This window comes from Eublepharis macularius, chromosome 7, assembly GCF_028583425.1.
Source record: "Eublepharis macularius isolate TG4126 chromosome 7, MPM_Emac_v1.0, whole genome shotgun sequence".
Lineage (NCBI taxonomy): Eukaryota > Metazoa > Chordata > Lepidosauria > Squamata > Eublepharidae > Eublepharis > Eublepharis macularius.
Genome location: NC_072796.1, coordinates 134366767 through 134382467, shown reverse-complemented (window position 1 = coordinate 134382467; position 15701 = coordinate 134366767). Strand labels below are relative to the sequence as shown.

The following is a 15701-nucleotide window of genomic DNA, read 5'->3' as shown; positions in this document are numbered from 1 at the left end:
GGGCTCCTCTTCTCCAGAGGAGTCCTGGCTGGCTACACGAGGCTCCTCTCCTCCAGAGGAGACCTCACTCTCAGACTGGGCCATGACAGTGGCTCTCTCCTGGCATGCAGCAAAGCTGCTTAAGCCAGGGGCCGTGGGTTGCCACACTGGATAGAGGGAGGCAGCACCATCCCCCCATTCCAAATATGGGTCGGCTCGGCGGGGTGAAGGGTCTTAGGAGGCCGCTTCACCCCCCCCCCCCAGCCACAGTTGTGGAAGTCGCTCGGCCCACCCTCGTCTCCCTGTATTGGTGTAGGACTAGCCGGCTGCTGTTATGAGAGCCAGGTAGGAATTTTTCCCCTCTTTTCAATTGGGTGTAAGAAAGAGGGAGGGGGGTTTCGCCTACTTTGCGCCTATTTTGGGGATTGAGGTTATTGGCTAAGGGTGGGGCCAGTTAGCAGTATCATGGCAGGTTTGAGTTTGAGATAGGGTGCGGGCCAATGAGTACCTTTGGAGCTTCCCTATTGATGATAACAGGGCCCTGCCCAAAGGGCTGGTACTGCTTTGATGGCTGCCAAATGCAGGGGCAGGCTACCTTCGGGAACCCCTGCCTGCAAGTCCTTCCCTCACTGCTATATGGCTGAGATGCTCTGGAGCTTAAAGGGAGGGGGGGACCAAGTTGCCTGGCTGGCCGGGTCCACCCCATCCATTGGATGGGTCGCACCTGGGGCTTTGGGGCTTGCCCAGACAGGTCAAGGCGGTGGTCCATGGGGGACCCCGTGGCTTGACCTGTACCGCCTTAGGCCCTTGCTGCTGTTTGGCTTGTTTTAGTTGTATAAAGTTCATGAAGTGGCCCTTAGATCCAAACCTGGTGTCTTTCTCTTCATTCTGACTAGGGTGGCAATCACTCCACTCTCAAAGATATAAGGACAGATGGACTCACATTCTAGCGGTATCTGAAGAAGTGAGCTGTGAGTGACTCACAAAACCTCATACTACAAATTTTGTTAGTCTTATAAGTGCTACTGGACTCTTGCTCTTTTCTGCTAGGTTCTATCACATTTGAGAATTCTAATTTAATTACCAGGTTATGGAATGGTGTGGTATAGCCCAATCTCATCAGATCTCTGAAGCTAAGCAGGGTTGGAACTTGGATGGGGGACCACCAAGGAAGATGCTAAAGAGGAAGGCAATGGCAGACCACCTCTGCCTCAGCAAGAAAGTCTCTTGCTGGGGTTGCCATAACGTCACTTGCAGCTTGACGGCACATACATAATAATGTAATTACTGGAGAGTTGTATCTCACAGGGCCATTCTACTTGTACTCACACTTTCTTCCTGATTGAAGAAACTTCTTGTGATGTTTGAGCTTCTTGCGTCAATGAACCACAATGGCCAGCAGAACAGATCGGAAATGTTCTGTCCTCTGAAGGTTTCCAAACTGAAACCCATTTCCTTCTTTGCTATCCTGTAGTCCTGAAAGACAGTCTCACTGGCTTGCATAATGATCATTTGGATATTGTCTTGTTCATAATAAAGCAATAGGCTTGCCCAAGGAACGGTACCTTTAGTATTAAAATGCATGTTCTTTCCTTGTATGTGAGGCATGTCAACTGTAAAAAGTGACTTTAATTCCTTACAGGGCCTGCATATTCTAATCAATTTCTGACAACGTTCTGACACATGTCATATATCATGTTCTTGTGGTTTCACAGGTTGTTCCTTATTTTTGGAGCTCTTTGATCAGTGGCAACAGATTAAAAAGGGGAAGCACTGTACCTACAGGAATACTTAAATGGGGTACCGGGATTTGGAGGGGCAGGAGGCTCTGGTGATCTAAGCAGCATTGAAACCAAGCTTCTGTAGATTGAGGCCAGGGCTTCCAGGAAAAATGTAAGGCTGTTCTTAAACAACAGCAAAGGTTTATTCGGAGAAAATGGATGCAGTTAAACACTGTGTGCTGCTTTCATTCTCCCCCTACACACCACCTCCTCCACTGGGGCATTGTGAGTCCCCTAGTGCCTCTGCCTTTTCTTCTCTGATCTGCAGTCCATGCTAATGCCAGAATCAAACGCTTCTCGCAGGCTTTCCTTTTATGTTTCTATTCAGCCTCCTCTTCTCTTCTTTTTTATGATCCCCCCTCCTCTCTTTGTCTCCTGCTTTGCTAAGCATCCAGAAGGGAAGCAAAGGGCAGGTTGTTGTAAGGATGGAAACACAAGAGCAAAGATAAGGCAGGGCTTGCTACTGCGAGTGCCGAGAAGGCCACGGGCTCCTGAGGCGCACATAAAGGCATTTCAAGGAGAGCCTGTTGATGCCGATGTCAGAGAACTGCAGGGGATGGCACGGGGAGGGCTTTTCTGATGCCTGGGAATGCAAGCTCCTCCAGGCAAAATGACATTTGATTGCAAGGCTAAGAATAAGAAAAGAATGGAGATCCAGTATGTGGTTTGCCCATATTCCATTTTCAAAGCTTAGCTCCCTTTTTTTAAGCTTAGCTGTAAAGAGTTGTGGGGGGGGGGGATCAAAGGTTAGGCAGGTTGAATCTGCATTTCCAAAAACATTAGCAGGGTGCACAGGTTTGTAGCAGGGCCAGATCTAGGGTTGCTGGCACCCAGGGCAACCCAAGTCTGGTCCTTCGTGCGTGTGCACAGCACATGCACGCTCCCAGCACTGCGTGATGACGTCACTTCGGTGATGTCATCATGCAGAGCGGGGCGTGCCGCCCATGCGGCAAGCCGGGTGCTCTGGTGCACCACGGAGTTGGCGGAGGCAGCGTGGGGGGCTGGGAAGCCACTTGTGCCATTTGCCTGCCCCGCAGGATGAGGGGCGGCTGGCTGCCTCCCGTCCTGCAGGGCAGGCGAATGGTGTGGGTGGCCTCCCAGTCCCCCGCACTGCCTTTTGCCTGCCTCGCAGGACAGGGGGCATGCGGCAACTAACCCTGATGGGCCAGTGGCCTGATTCATTATAAAGTAGCTTCAGGTGTTCCCTAGCCCCCTTTCTTCAGTCAGGATGGTCCCCCCTTTTCTCTGGCCCCATTTCCCTCTCCCTTTGGTGGGATTTTAAGGACGTTCTGTAAATATTGTAGTAATTTGCACGGACATGCATTTGCATTCAGGAAGTGAGCACAACTGAAGGCGCACATCGATATGCAAGTCTCATCTCAAAAACCTTATTATTTATTTTTATGATGTGCCTTTTAAAAATGAATGGTGGCAGCAGACAAATGGTAGAGGTCAGCAGTAGCGGTGAGAAAGCCATCTAGCCATGTGATAGAGTAGGGATGTTGCAGATTTCTCAGAGTACCTGTTCGGCACTTGAACTTATCTTGTTCAACCCTCACGATCAGACCGTGAGCCAATCAGGGATAGCAACAACAACAACATTCAATTTATATACTACCCTTCAGGGCAACTTAATGCCACACTCAGAGCAGTTTACAAAGTGTGTTATTATTATCCTCACGACAATCACCCTGTGAGGTGGGTGGGGCTGAGAGTGCTCCGAGAAGCTGTGACTGACCCAAGGTCACCCAGCTGGCTTCAAGTGGAAAAGATGTATCTGGATTGCATCTATCCGCTTGTGTGAGCATGCCGAGGTTATGCTGGATGGTTCTAATAGTGTGTTGGGATGATTAGGAAATTTAACATAAAAATAAAACAACCAATACACCTTTGTCTATATGAGGTGTGCCCACATTTAGAATACTGTGGTCAACCCCATTAAAATATCTATCTATCTATCTATCTATCTATCTATCTATCTATCTATCTATCTATCTATCTATCTATCTATCTATCTATCTATCTATCTATCTATCTATCTATCTATCTATCTATCATCTCTCTCTCTCTCTCTCTCTCTCTCTCTCTCTCTCTCTCTCTCTCTCTCTCTCATCATCAGGTAAAATAAATTGAAATATAAATATAAATATAAATAAATATAAATATAAATATAAATAAAATAGCAGAATAGGACAACCAATGGTCAAGACCTTCCCTAGCAGCAAGATGCAAATCCCTGGAAATCCTGTTGGTCTTTAAGGTGATGCTGGACTTGAATCTTGCTCTTCTACTGCAGTGCAGACCAGCACGGCTACCCCCTGAAACCTTCCTTAGTTGGGCAGTCCCTCTTTCCCAGGCATCCCGGGCATCCAGGCATTGCAAGAGAGGTGGAGCTAGATGCCTTATGAGGTGGCTCCGCCCCTCGGCACTCTCAGCCTGTGCCTTGTGCTCGGCCCACCCACCGCACCCTGAAGCAGGGCGGTCTAGCGAGTCGCCATTAAGGGGCCAGGTAGGAATTTTCCCCCCTTTCACCAAATTGGCTATGGTGAGGAGTAGTTTTTCGCCTGCCTTGATGTACATGCAGTGGTTGTGATTGTGATAATTGGATTAGTGGAGCTGTAACATAATTCAGCCTCTGGCAGATTAGAGTTGGGGAAGTGTGAGTGAGCTGGTGTGCCATGCTTCTGGTTGGTGCACCACAATCCCGAGCTGATTAACACCTGATTTGGCTGGATTCAGGCTGGCATTGGGCCACTACAGAGCATGAGAGCCCGAAGATAGGTGCCGGGCCTCTGACTTCCCACCAAGGGGGGGGGGGGACAAAAGGGGTTAAGTAACAACCTAAAAGTGTGTACACACACACACACACATTAAATATTTAAAAGTATTTATTATAGATGTGCACCAATGTGAATAAAAACAAGTTTAAAACATAAGGCCTGAATGGCAGGCTACATATATATACTAAAACTTGCTAAAACATCTCAAGATACAGATGATAGTACAGTGCAATGACCAAGATAAATAGACCAAGGTGCAGTAAAAACCGACCAGATGCATTTCGGCCCTAAGGCCTTCCTCAGTGGTCAATTGTAAACCAATTATGATCAAACACACCCACACATATAGAAACCAATCATGCAATGCTCCCCGTGTTTTATCTAGAGCTGTAACAAAAGAAGAAGGGGGGAGGGATTTTTTTTAATATAATATAGTCCATTCTAAAGTGCTAGAATTATTCTAGGTAAAATACTGGATCAAAAATTACCTCTAGTATTGTGTGATAAACTGCAAATTTTGCACTGTACCATCATCTGTATCTTGAGATGTTTTAGCAAGTTTTAGTATATATATGTAGCCTGCCATTCAGGCCTTATGTTTTAAACTTGTTTTTATTCACATTGGTGCACATCTATAATAAATACTTTTTAATATTTAATATATATATATATATATATATATATATATATATATATATATATATATATATATATATATATATATATATATATATATATATATATATATATATATATATATATATATATATATATATATATATATATATATTTAGGTTGTTACTTAACCCCTTTTGTTCCCCTGCTTGTTTGGGTTGAGTTTGTGGGGTTTCCCCCCCTACCCCCCCTTTTTTCCTTCCTCCCACCAAGGGGATCAGGGGACCTGGCAACCCTAATATGGGTAGGGTTGCCAAATGATCTCCAGACTACAAAGATCAGTTCCCCTGGAGAAACTGACAGCTTTGGAGAGTGAACTCTATGGCAGAGTTCCATCCGCCATCCGGAGACTCTGATGTCGAATTTACAGGGATTTTGAAAGCTGGACATGGCAGCCCTGTTTATGGGGGGATTAACAGAGGGAAGGTAGGAAGATGGTGGTGAAGGGAATCAGTGGAAGGATAGAAGAGCAAGATTCGAGTCCAGTTGCACGTTAGAGACCAACTAGATTTTCAGGGTATGAGCTTTCAAGAGTTAAAAATAAGTACAGCATAGATCAGACATCGCAACGTTTCTAGCAATAAACAATTGTGTGCGTGTGTGTTCAATCAGCAGTTCTCAGACTGAGAAGAAGTTGTTTCAAACACAGAAGAATGTGGAAAAAATATAAGATATTTGTGGTCATATAGAGAAGGTGGATGGGAAGAAAGCCAGAAAGCAAACCTGATACCTTTGTCTCCATATGATCCTCATGCAAATAGTAGAGATTCCTGAAATTAGATCTGGTCCTCAGAAAGCAGTTCATCGGATGCTCCCAAATGTGTGTTTGTGTTCATGACTGTGAGTTACCCAACAGCTGCCCGTGCCAGGTTGATTCATGAGAAGCAGCACAGTTTAATATTTAGGCTGCTGATCTGGACAAATATTGAAACAAAGCACGCTTTCAATGAGCCAATACAAAGCTAACCAGAATCCTGTGTGGAAGTTCTGCTGTTCAGAAGAACGTAAGTGGGGCCAGGTTTGGGTTGGGAAATTCCTGGAGATTTTTGGGGGGTGGGGGGCCTGGCAAGGGTGGGGTTTGGGGAGGGGAGGAGCCTCAGTGGAGTATAATGCCATACAGTCCACCCTCCAAAGCAACCATTTTCTCCAGGGGAACAGATCTTTGTCACTTGGAGAATAGTTGTATTTCTTGGAGATCTTCAACCATCACCTGGAGGTGGGCAACCCTAGCTCCATGGCACATAGAGTTGCCACCTCCAGGTTGGGAAATTCCTGGAGATATGGGGGTGGAGCCTGGAGAGGGCAGGATTTGGGGAGGGACGTATGACATAAGCTCCCACTCACTCCCCCACTGAGGGGCAGATTTTCCCTCCAAAACTGTCAAGATTGCTTGATGTGGCTGGGCAGGCTCTGGTATGAACACTCTAAAGTTCTATTTGTCCCACACTTCACACATGTAAGGTATAATGCCATAGAGTCCCCCTTCCAAAGCATCCAGTTTCTCCAGGGGAGCTGATCTCTGTGGCCTGGAGATCAGTTGTGATTCAAGGAGATTCCCAGCCACCACCTGCAGGTTGGCAGATCACGTGTCATACCACTGAGCCCATCCCCTCCTCATGGACTCCTGTGAGCTCCAAATCACTCATTGATGGCACCCAAATGAGAAAGGGCGGGCTGGTGCTGAGAACAGCTGCTGGGCTGGCCTGGGCAAAACAGGACGAGCCCCGTCATGTGTGGTGCTGGCTGGGGTGAAGCGAAGAGCATCTTGTCCCCTGCAAGGACAGTCCAGGTAATATTAGGTGAGGGGATATATTTAAAATGGCTTTCCTTGCAGCTCCTGTGTGACTGCTGGAAACACAAGATGGGTTGAGGAAACCCACACACAACTCACTAAACAATGTAATGTCTGCTTTGGCTCTCAGTTCTGCAATGAAATCCGGTGTGAAACTCTTCAAGAGAGCCCCTGTAGCTTCAGACCATCAGCCCACTGGGACTTTCCCTGGTGGCCATAATGCCAGTCTGCCCTGGTGCGACCTGCCTTGAGTCTCAATGAAAAAAGTGGAGTATAAATGTAAATAAAATCCAAAAAAGGCAATCAGCTAATCTCAGGTTGTTCCTAAAGGGAAGGTGGCTGGGTCAGCAAGTCAGCAACTAATGACTAATGCCTATGTCAGAGGTAGAACACGCTCACAAGCATCCCTATCACACCCTTCCATTGGTTAGGCAACATCCTGTGCCACACATGAGCTGCTGCAGCATAGTGGCGAAGTGGTTGGGCTGCAAATCAGCACTCTGCTGGTTCGAATCCCACTCCTGCCATGAGCTCTGCAGGAGGCCTTGGGTAAGCCCCACTCCTCTCAGCCCCAGCTCCCCAGCTGCATTGTGGGGATAAACATAACACTGACTTTGTTCACCATTCCAACTGGGGCATTAACCTGCCTAGAATAGCTGCTGTTGCACAGTGGTTAACTAGCCAGGCTAAGTACTCAGGCTCCGAACCAGCACTCTGCTGGTTTGACTCCCACTCCTGCCATAAGCTCAGCAGATGGCCTTGGGTAAGCCACTCCTCTCAGCCTAGCTCCCCAGCTACATTGTGGGGATAATAACAACACTGACCTTGTTCACTGCTCTGAGAGGGGCACTAATCTGTCTAGAAAAGTGGTAGATAAGCACACCATTATTATCATTTGAAAGAGAGGTGCTGTCATAATAGTATCACTAGCTGAAAAAGAGCTGTGATGAATTAGCATTGATCTTCAGTTCACAAACAAGAGCTGATTATCTGGAGCTCCAGAAACTGAGGAGAAATTGTTTGTTTTTAATTAATTAATTAATACTCTACCTTTCTCCCCAGCGGGGACCTAAAGCAGTTTTACATTGTCATTCTCTGCTCCATTTTATCCTCACAACAACCCTCTATGAGGTAGGTTAGACTGAGAGTCTGTGACTAGGCCAAGGTTAGGTCACCCAGCAAATTTTTATGGTAGAGTAGGGATTCGAACCTGGATCTCCCAAATCTGACAGTCTAAGCAGTATGCCACACTGTATTACCCAAATAGTCAATCTCCTAATTAGTTTGGGGAATTGTCTTAATGGAGACAAGCGAGAGGAGGTAACAGGGATTCTCCACCTCTTGTTATGGGGATTTTTCCCTTAAGAGAACTCTCAAAATGAACCAGCCAGATGTTCAACCAGAAAGATTTTTATTAATAGAGAAATAAATGGCCAAACATGGCTAACTAAGAGGAAATCAGGGAGGAAAAGGCGAGAAAGCAGTTTTGGTGAAGGCTAAGTTAGCAGACTTGAAGGTAGGGGTCCACAACATTTCATGGAGAAGAAGAGAAGGCCTAGATGGATTTGGGGGCATGTGTTCAGATCCAAAGACACATACACACACACAGGTGGCTAGGTAGACCCGATATAAGGCAAAATGCTCCCTAAACAATAACAGTGGGTTTTCTGGAGGTGGATAATAAGGTGGGAGAGTCTTGACGGGTCTACCTGAGGTGCACTAAAGGTGTAAATGGTACTTGATGATTCCTTGAGTACTGGATGGGAAAAGCTACCAAGTTTGATGAATAGCGTTAATCATGGTAAATGGGTGAGAGGAAGTGAAGCAGAGCATGGATAAGATTAGTCAGGAGTTTCTTGGGAGACCTCATTGTCCTAAGTTATGCATCTCTCCGGGGAGTGGAGAGGATCTTTAGTCAGCCAGCTGCTCTGAATGAGGCTGTTTCGTGACTCTTGGGATAGTTTGGTATACTGTATTGTTTTAATTAATTTTAATTAATCTTTTTACATTGTGATACTGGAAGTTAACTGTTTATTAGTTGATGTGATGTTTGGAAAATTTGTGACAGCCTATGGCTATAGACAATAAACTCTGCGACTGATTCTCCTAAAATATTTTCCAGGCTCCTACCTGGCTGGCATCCATTTTGTTTTACTTTGTGTCAGGCAGTGCCTTGTGCTTCTGACGTATGAGGGAGGCTGTTTATGATTTTATTTCTATAAAATTCTCCTCAGCAGGAGGAGGGGTCTGACTGCTAAGAACTGGCTGTCTGAGAAAGTTAGATGAGCTGAATTTCAGAATTATCAAGTGTGATGCTAGCAGGAAGCCCTGAGAAATGGCTTTCATGTACACAGATATTTCCTTATGCCTTTAGTGTTAGCCCTAGGTGTGTGATTTTTATCTCCTACTTTTTGAGATAGCTTCTCTCCTACACCGTTGGGGAATAACAAGTACGCACCAGAGTAATCTGTCACTGGCAAGAGGCAAGGCTTGCTGTCAGAGTAGCGATCTGTCGGGGTGATGACACACTGTGATCACAACTATGTTTCTTGTGGCATCTTGCCAGATGATAAACTCTTTTGTGTCAAGACAACGTGCACTTTTTGCTTTGGTCTGATTTTAAGTGCTAGATGATTTAACACTGGAATCTCCAAATATGAAGGGGACAAGAACTGACTTTGCTCTTTGTTCATTTGATATTTTGCCAGCCAGTGCCTTTATTATTAATTTTTAAGAGAACTATATTATGATTTTCTGTCCAGTGGGAGACCCCAAAGTGGCTTACAGCAATGTTCTGTGCTCCGCCATTTTGTCATTGTGACAACAATCCTTTGAGGTAGGCTGGGATGAGAGTGATTGCTCTTCATCAATAACAACAGCAACAGCAACAACTATGAACTTATATGCCATCTTTCTAGACAGATTAGTGCCACGCTCAGATCGGTGATCAAAGTCAGCATTGTAATTACCCCCAGAATACAGCTGAGGAGTTGGGGCTGAGAGGACTGGCTTACCCAAGGCCACCTGCAGAATTCATGGCAATAGTGGGTTTCAAACCAGGAGAGTGCTGATTTGCACCCCAACTGCTTAACCACTATGCTAAAGTGCTATTATGTCCACAATACAGCTGGGAAGCTGGGACTGAGAGAGGGAGCTTACTCAAGGCCACCTGCTGAGCTCAGAGTCCAGCCACTTAACCATTAAGCTACTGCAGCTCTCTTTGAGCATCCATGGCAGAGGGAGACTTGTAGTCTGAAACTTTAACCACTATATGATGCTGGATCATTTGGTTCATTTGGCTATTTGACTGGATAAAATTTGATAAAGCTTTATTTAAATTAGACAAATTCCCTCACATTTGATAAAGCTTTGTAGAAAAGCAAATCCCTTCTGCGGCACTGTCCAAGTGCCCCCCATCATCAAGAAAAGTGAGATTGCCCCATAGAGGGGCACTGGGGGAGCAGTGGCGGAGCGCAATAGTTCCACAGTCCTTGAAACACTGCTGGCCCTCCCATAGGAAATGGGATATGACACCAGAGGCCCAAGTGATGTCACAGGAGACCTTCAATTTCCTGCCAGTAGGGTTGTCAACTCTGGGTTGGGAAATTCCTCACAGATATTGGGGTGGAGCCTGGGAATGGTGGGGTTTGTGGCTGGCAAGGACGTCAGTGTGGTGTACAATTCCATAGACTTTTACCTCCAAATCAGACATTCACTCCAGGGGAGCTGATCTCTGTAGTTTGGAGATCAGTCATAAATCTGAGAGATCTTTGGGCTCCACCTGGAGTTAGGCAATCTTATATTCAAGTCTGCTTTAAGTGATAGCTAAACCGTAAAAAATTAATGCGTTGTAAAGAATCTACTTGGCACACAGAAGGTCCCAAGATCATTTCCCAGTATCTCCAGTAAGGTTCTGGTTGTCGGTGATGTGAAAGACCTCCACCTGAGAGCCTGGACACCTGCCGCCAGTCAGAGTAGGCAATACTGATTTTGATGGACTGGTGGTGTGATTTGGTATAAGGCAGCTTCATGTGTACATGAGGGGGAAGTCTTTTTTTTAAAAAAAATCTTTTTCAGAAAAATCTGATTACCAGGGTCAGTACTAATATGGTCAGCTCCTGTATATTTTTTTAATTTTTTTTTAATTTCACTTCATTTATACTCTAGTGAAGACCCAAAGCTGTTTACCTCATTCTCCTCTCCTCCATTTTATCCTCACAATAACCCTGTGAGGTAGGTCTGGATGAGAGTGTGTGATTGGCCCAAGGTTATCCTGCAAACTTCCATGACAGAGTGGGGAATTGAACCATGGGCCATTTCTACACATCCTTAAAGGGACGGCCCACACACCAAATGCTGTCAGCTTTCCCCCTTAACTCCACACATCTCCGATTTCAAAACGGTAGCAGGCTATCTGGCTTCAGTTTTGTCAGCACCTTTTTAGGGACCATGGGAAAGAGTGTTCTCAGAAAAGCTGCCAAAAAATCGGAAGCCAAACAGCCTGCTACCACTTTGAAATTGGAGACATATTGAGTGAAGGGGGAAAGCTGGCAGTCGGTGAGTGAGACATTCCTTTAAGGACATGTGGCAACGGCTTTGTTCTCTCAGTGCCTAGTCCATCACACTAGCCACTATACCACCCTGACTGTCTTATTGCATTGGAGTCCTCTGATAACAGTCGTGGATGTCTAGTGGAACCAGAACTGAAGCTGGCTTTCGTCTTTTGCTGCTTCAGCATGTGTCCAGGAAAGGATAACAAATTTCCTGCAAGAAGCCTGGAAATCACTGGAGTAGATAATTTCTGTCATCCCTTCTGATCTTTAAAATCCTGCATGAGATATGTTTGGCACCAGCAGTCTGTGTAATGAAGGAAGGTTTCTGTTCCAAGCTAAAGGTTCTTGCTCATATTATTAGGAGTGTTGTTTTATTCTTGCTCGTCTTGTCATAATTGGCTGTGTATCCAGGAAGTACTGCTAGATTTATTTGGATCCCTAGGTTTATTTGGATCAGGCTTATTTGGATCCCTGATTTTAAAAAAAAAAAATGGTGGTAGACTTACCTCTTTGTTCCTTGCTGTATATTTCCTCAGACAGTCCTGCCATTCAGGGGCCTCCAAAGCTTCTTCCATGTTTTGTTTGGGGTGATATTCAGTGCAGTCTTAAGCTGAGTTACTCCAGTCTAAGCCCTTTAATGGGCTTAGACTGGAGTAACTCTGTTTAGGATTGTGCTGATTGAGTGGTTTGTTTAGGTCCAGGACTTAACTATGCCCACAGTGTGGAGCTCTCATGGCTGCTCCCAGATTCCCAACAAGACACTTTGTGCTGGTGAGAGACAGGTAACACCCATAGCAATATTGGGCTATATTCTGTCATTCTACTATCTACCTTGTTTGACAAATCACGTCTGATAACCTTTTTTTTGCTCTTATTTCTAACTGATCAGGTCTCATCGGGTTTTTTTGCACCTGTCCTAATCCTGTTGCAATGTTACTAGATATCATAAAACCATAGAATCATAGGGTTGGAAGGGACCTCTAGCATCATCCAGTCCCACCACCAGTGCAATGTAGGAAATTCACAAGTACTCGCCCCTCCCCAAACACACACCCAGGGATTCTTACTCCATGCCCAGAAGATGGCAAAACACGGTCATGATCCCTAGACAAACTGGCCTGGGGAAAATTGCTACCTGACCCCCAAGGTGGTGATCGGCATTACCCTGGGCATGTAAGAAGGGGCCACAAGAACTAAGCACTGATATCACCCATCCTTCCCTCCCTCTCATGATCATAGATCACTGAATCATAGAATCATTTGCAAGTATTTACACAGCTTCCTAACACACAAGACATTTTTTCTCTTTCAATATGCTGACCAACTTGCTATTGATAGAATCATAGAACTGGGAGGGGTCTTACAGACCATTTACTCTTATCCTCTGCCCAATGCAGAAAAAGCCTAAAGCATCCCCCAAAATGGTTGTTGTGGGTTTTCTGGGCTGTATTGCCGTGGTCTTGGCATTGTAGTTCCTGACGTTTCGCCAGCAGCTGTGGCTGGCATCTTCAGAGGTGTAGCACCAAAAGACAGAGATCTCTCAGTGTCACAGTGTGGAAAAGATGTAGGTCATTTGTATCTACTCAGGAGGGGTGGGGTTGAGCTGAGTCATCCTGTAAGAGTTTCCCAGGGTGTGGAATGCTAATGGCGGGAGGCTTCACTGTATCCTGAGGAGGTTCTTTTGCATATGGATTGGTACTTGATGTGCTAATCTTCTCTGCAGGGCTATTGTCGGGTGTAGAGTGTTTTGTTAGCCTGGTGTTTTTCAGAACTGGAAACCATGCTCTGTTCATTCTTAAGGTTTCTTCTTTCCTGTTGAAGTTTTGCTTATGCTTGTGAATTTTTGGGGGACAATACATCCCCCAAAATATTCATCCAGCTACTCCTTGGAGACTGCCAATGAGGGGGAACCCAACACATCCCTAGGCAGCCAATTCTCATGTCTTCACGTTATTTGATTCAATTAGTTTATAACGTAATCCACCTTGAGTCTCAGGAAGAACAGTGAGCTACAAACAAGCAAGTGATAAATAAAATGTATATTCCTAATTTTCTATGTAGTCCAGCTCGAAATGTATGGGAAACCTGATGCTGCTATTATTAAAAACACACTGAAAAAAACAAGCTATCCTGCCTGCAGTTCATATTTAAACTGCGTACACTATCACATTGTGAAACTTTTTTGTTCAGTTTAAAACAAATGGTTTTCCATAGGTATTTGCGTCTGTGCAGTTAGGACCATTAATCATCACCCAAATAGTTGGCAGGTAGTTGTTGCTGTGCTAGCTCAGTACTTATTGTACTGCTAGGGGTTGATAGTAATTGTAGTTTTCTTGGCCTCTTGGAAAAAAACAACAGACTGGGAAAGCAACATTGACCATCAGTTTCAGCAGGAAGTCATGCTGAGGAAGACAGGGAAGAAAAACATGTATTGGGGGATACCCTATTTAAAGAAAGACATCTGCATATCTTAGCCCTGCCCCTTTAGAAACGTGATGATTCTTGCTTTGGGAGGGGAACAGCCTATGCGGAGAGAACTACCTCTATGTTGTGATGTGTTTTCCTGTGCAAGTTTAGCAAGCTCCTTTTGAAGAATCCTAAAGGAAGAGTTCTGAGTATCTGACAGGTATGAACCCAAAATATGCAAGAGGTTTTGGTCTACATGGGTTATTTCCATAAATTGTGAGAATTACAGCCACTCTTCGAGTGCAAGCCACAACGGTTGCTCAGAAATTCTATAGACTTTGCCTGACCTTTCACATTTATTTTTACATTTCACTTTTCATTAAAATTTGGTGTTGCCTAGAGATGGGCACAAACCAAAATATGAACCAAAATTCATGACGAACCAGGCTGGTTCGTGGTTCGTGAACCAGTGGTTTATCAGATCCCATTTCTGACGAACTGCCACGAACTTTAGGCTGGTTCATTAGGTTCGTTTTTTGGTTTGTCACTGCAAATAGACTGATGCTGAACAATCAGTTTCCTAAGCAACAGGGGATGGACTTCCTGCAGACCTTCTGTTGGCCTGGAAGTGACCTTCCGCTGACCCGGAAGTAGCAATTTCTGACCTGGATGTGACGTTTTCACAAACCAAATGAACCGGTTCACGAACCAGGGGCAGGTTCATGAAAGTTCGTGATTCACGGTTCATGAAATTTGACAAACCACGAACCACATGGTTCGTTTTTTCCTGGTTCGTACCCATCTCTAGTGGTGACTCCATGCAGCATTTTTAGATGTTTTCTTTACCAGCTAGGTTTTCTGTAATAATGTTCTTTTTACTAACTGTTCTCTCTAGGTATTATCTGGTACATGCGAGTCTGAAAGTCCCATCTAGGATACCACACCGATTGTTGACAACTGTTGTGGAGCAAACAGGTGAGAGGAAAAAAAGAGGTGACTTTAATTTAGTTTTGGCCCCAACTCATATGTATTGGAGGCACAAAAAATTAATAGATATAGATCTGATCAGTATAATTTTTAACCACTCTACCCTGATTTAATATTAAGATGCATTTGGATTTGGTCACACATGCATCAAACTATATTCATGTAGACTTCATTTAAATGTTACATCAGAGGGTTTAAGATGGATATCTATTGGGCTGTGATTGTGGTGTCTTTATGTGCATTGTAGTCATTTTAGGATTAATGTAATTCTGTCATCCTAATGGGAAGCATACAGATCTTGGGCTATATTGAACGTCAGCCTGTCCTTCTCCCTTAACATCCAGGTAAACTTCATATCCAGCAATCAATTCTAACAGAGAGTGTTTGAAAAGTCATAAGGAGATGTAAAGGCAATGGCCTTCTGTTCTTGATTGCCTCCGGTTTGTGATTCTCAGAAGGTTGGTGCCTCTGAGAATGGAGGATCTATCCTAAGTTAATATGGCAACAACCTCCTAGATTTTGTAAGATCCTTACTAAAGCCATTGATGCTAGTGGCTATCACAGCATCCTGTAGTCAAGAATCCTATTCGCAAACTATGTACCAGTTGAAAAGATGGGTTCCTTTTCTTCATCATGGAAGCACTGCCAAGGTATGTGTTTCATGATCCAGAGTTCTAGGCTGAACTAGAGGTGATAATGGGAGACCCGTGGTAGAAAATAGCAGCTATGAAGGGCCTTCAAGTGAAGG

General features: G+C 44.8%; 1 protein-coding gene across 1 annotated transcript in view; it reads left to right on the top strand.

Moving 5' to 3' along the window:
- Positions 1–15701, top strand: part of FAM135B (family with sequence similarity 135 member B) — a 157774-nt gene that overhangs the window by 36553 nt on the left and 105520 nt on the right. Inside the window, exon 2 of the mRNA XM_054985916.1 lies at positions 14862–14941. Coding sequence (XP_054841891.1) covers positions 14862–14941 — 80 coding nt within the window. The remainder of the gene's footprint in view (positions 1–14861; positions 14942–15701) is intronic.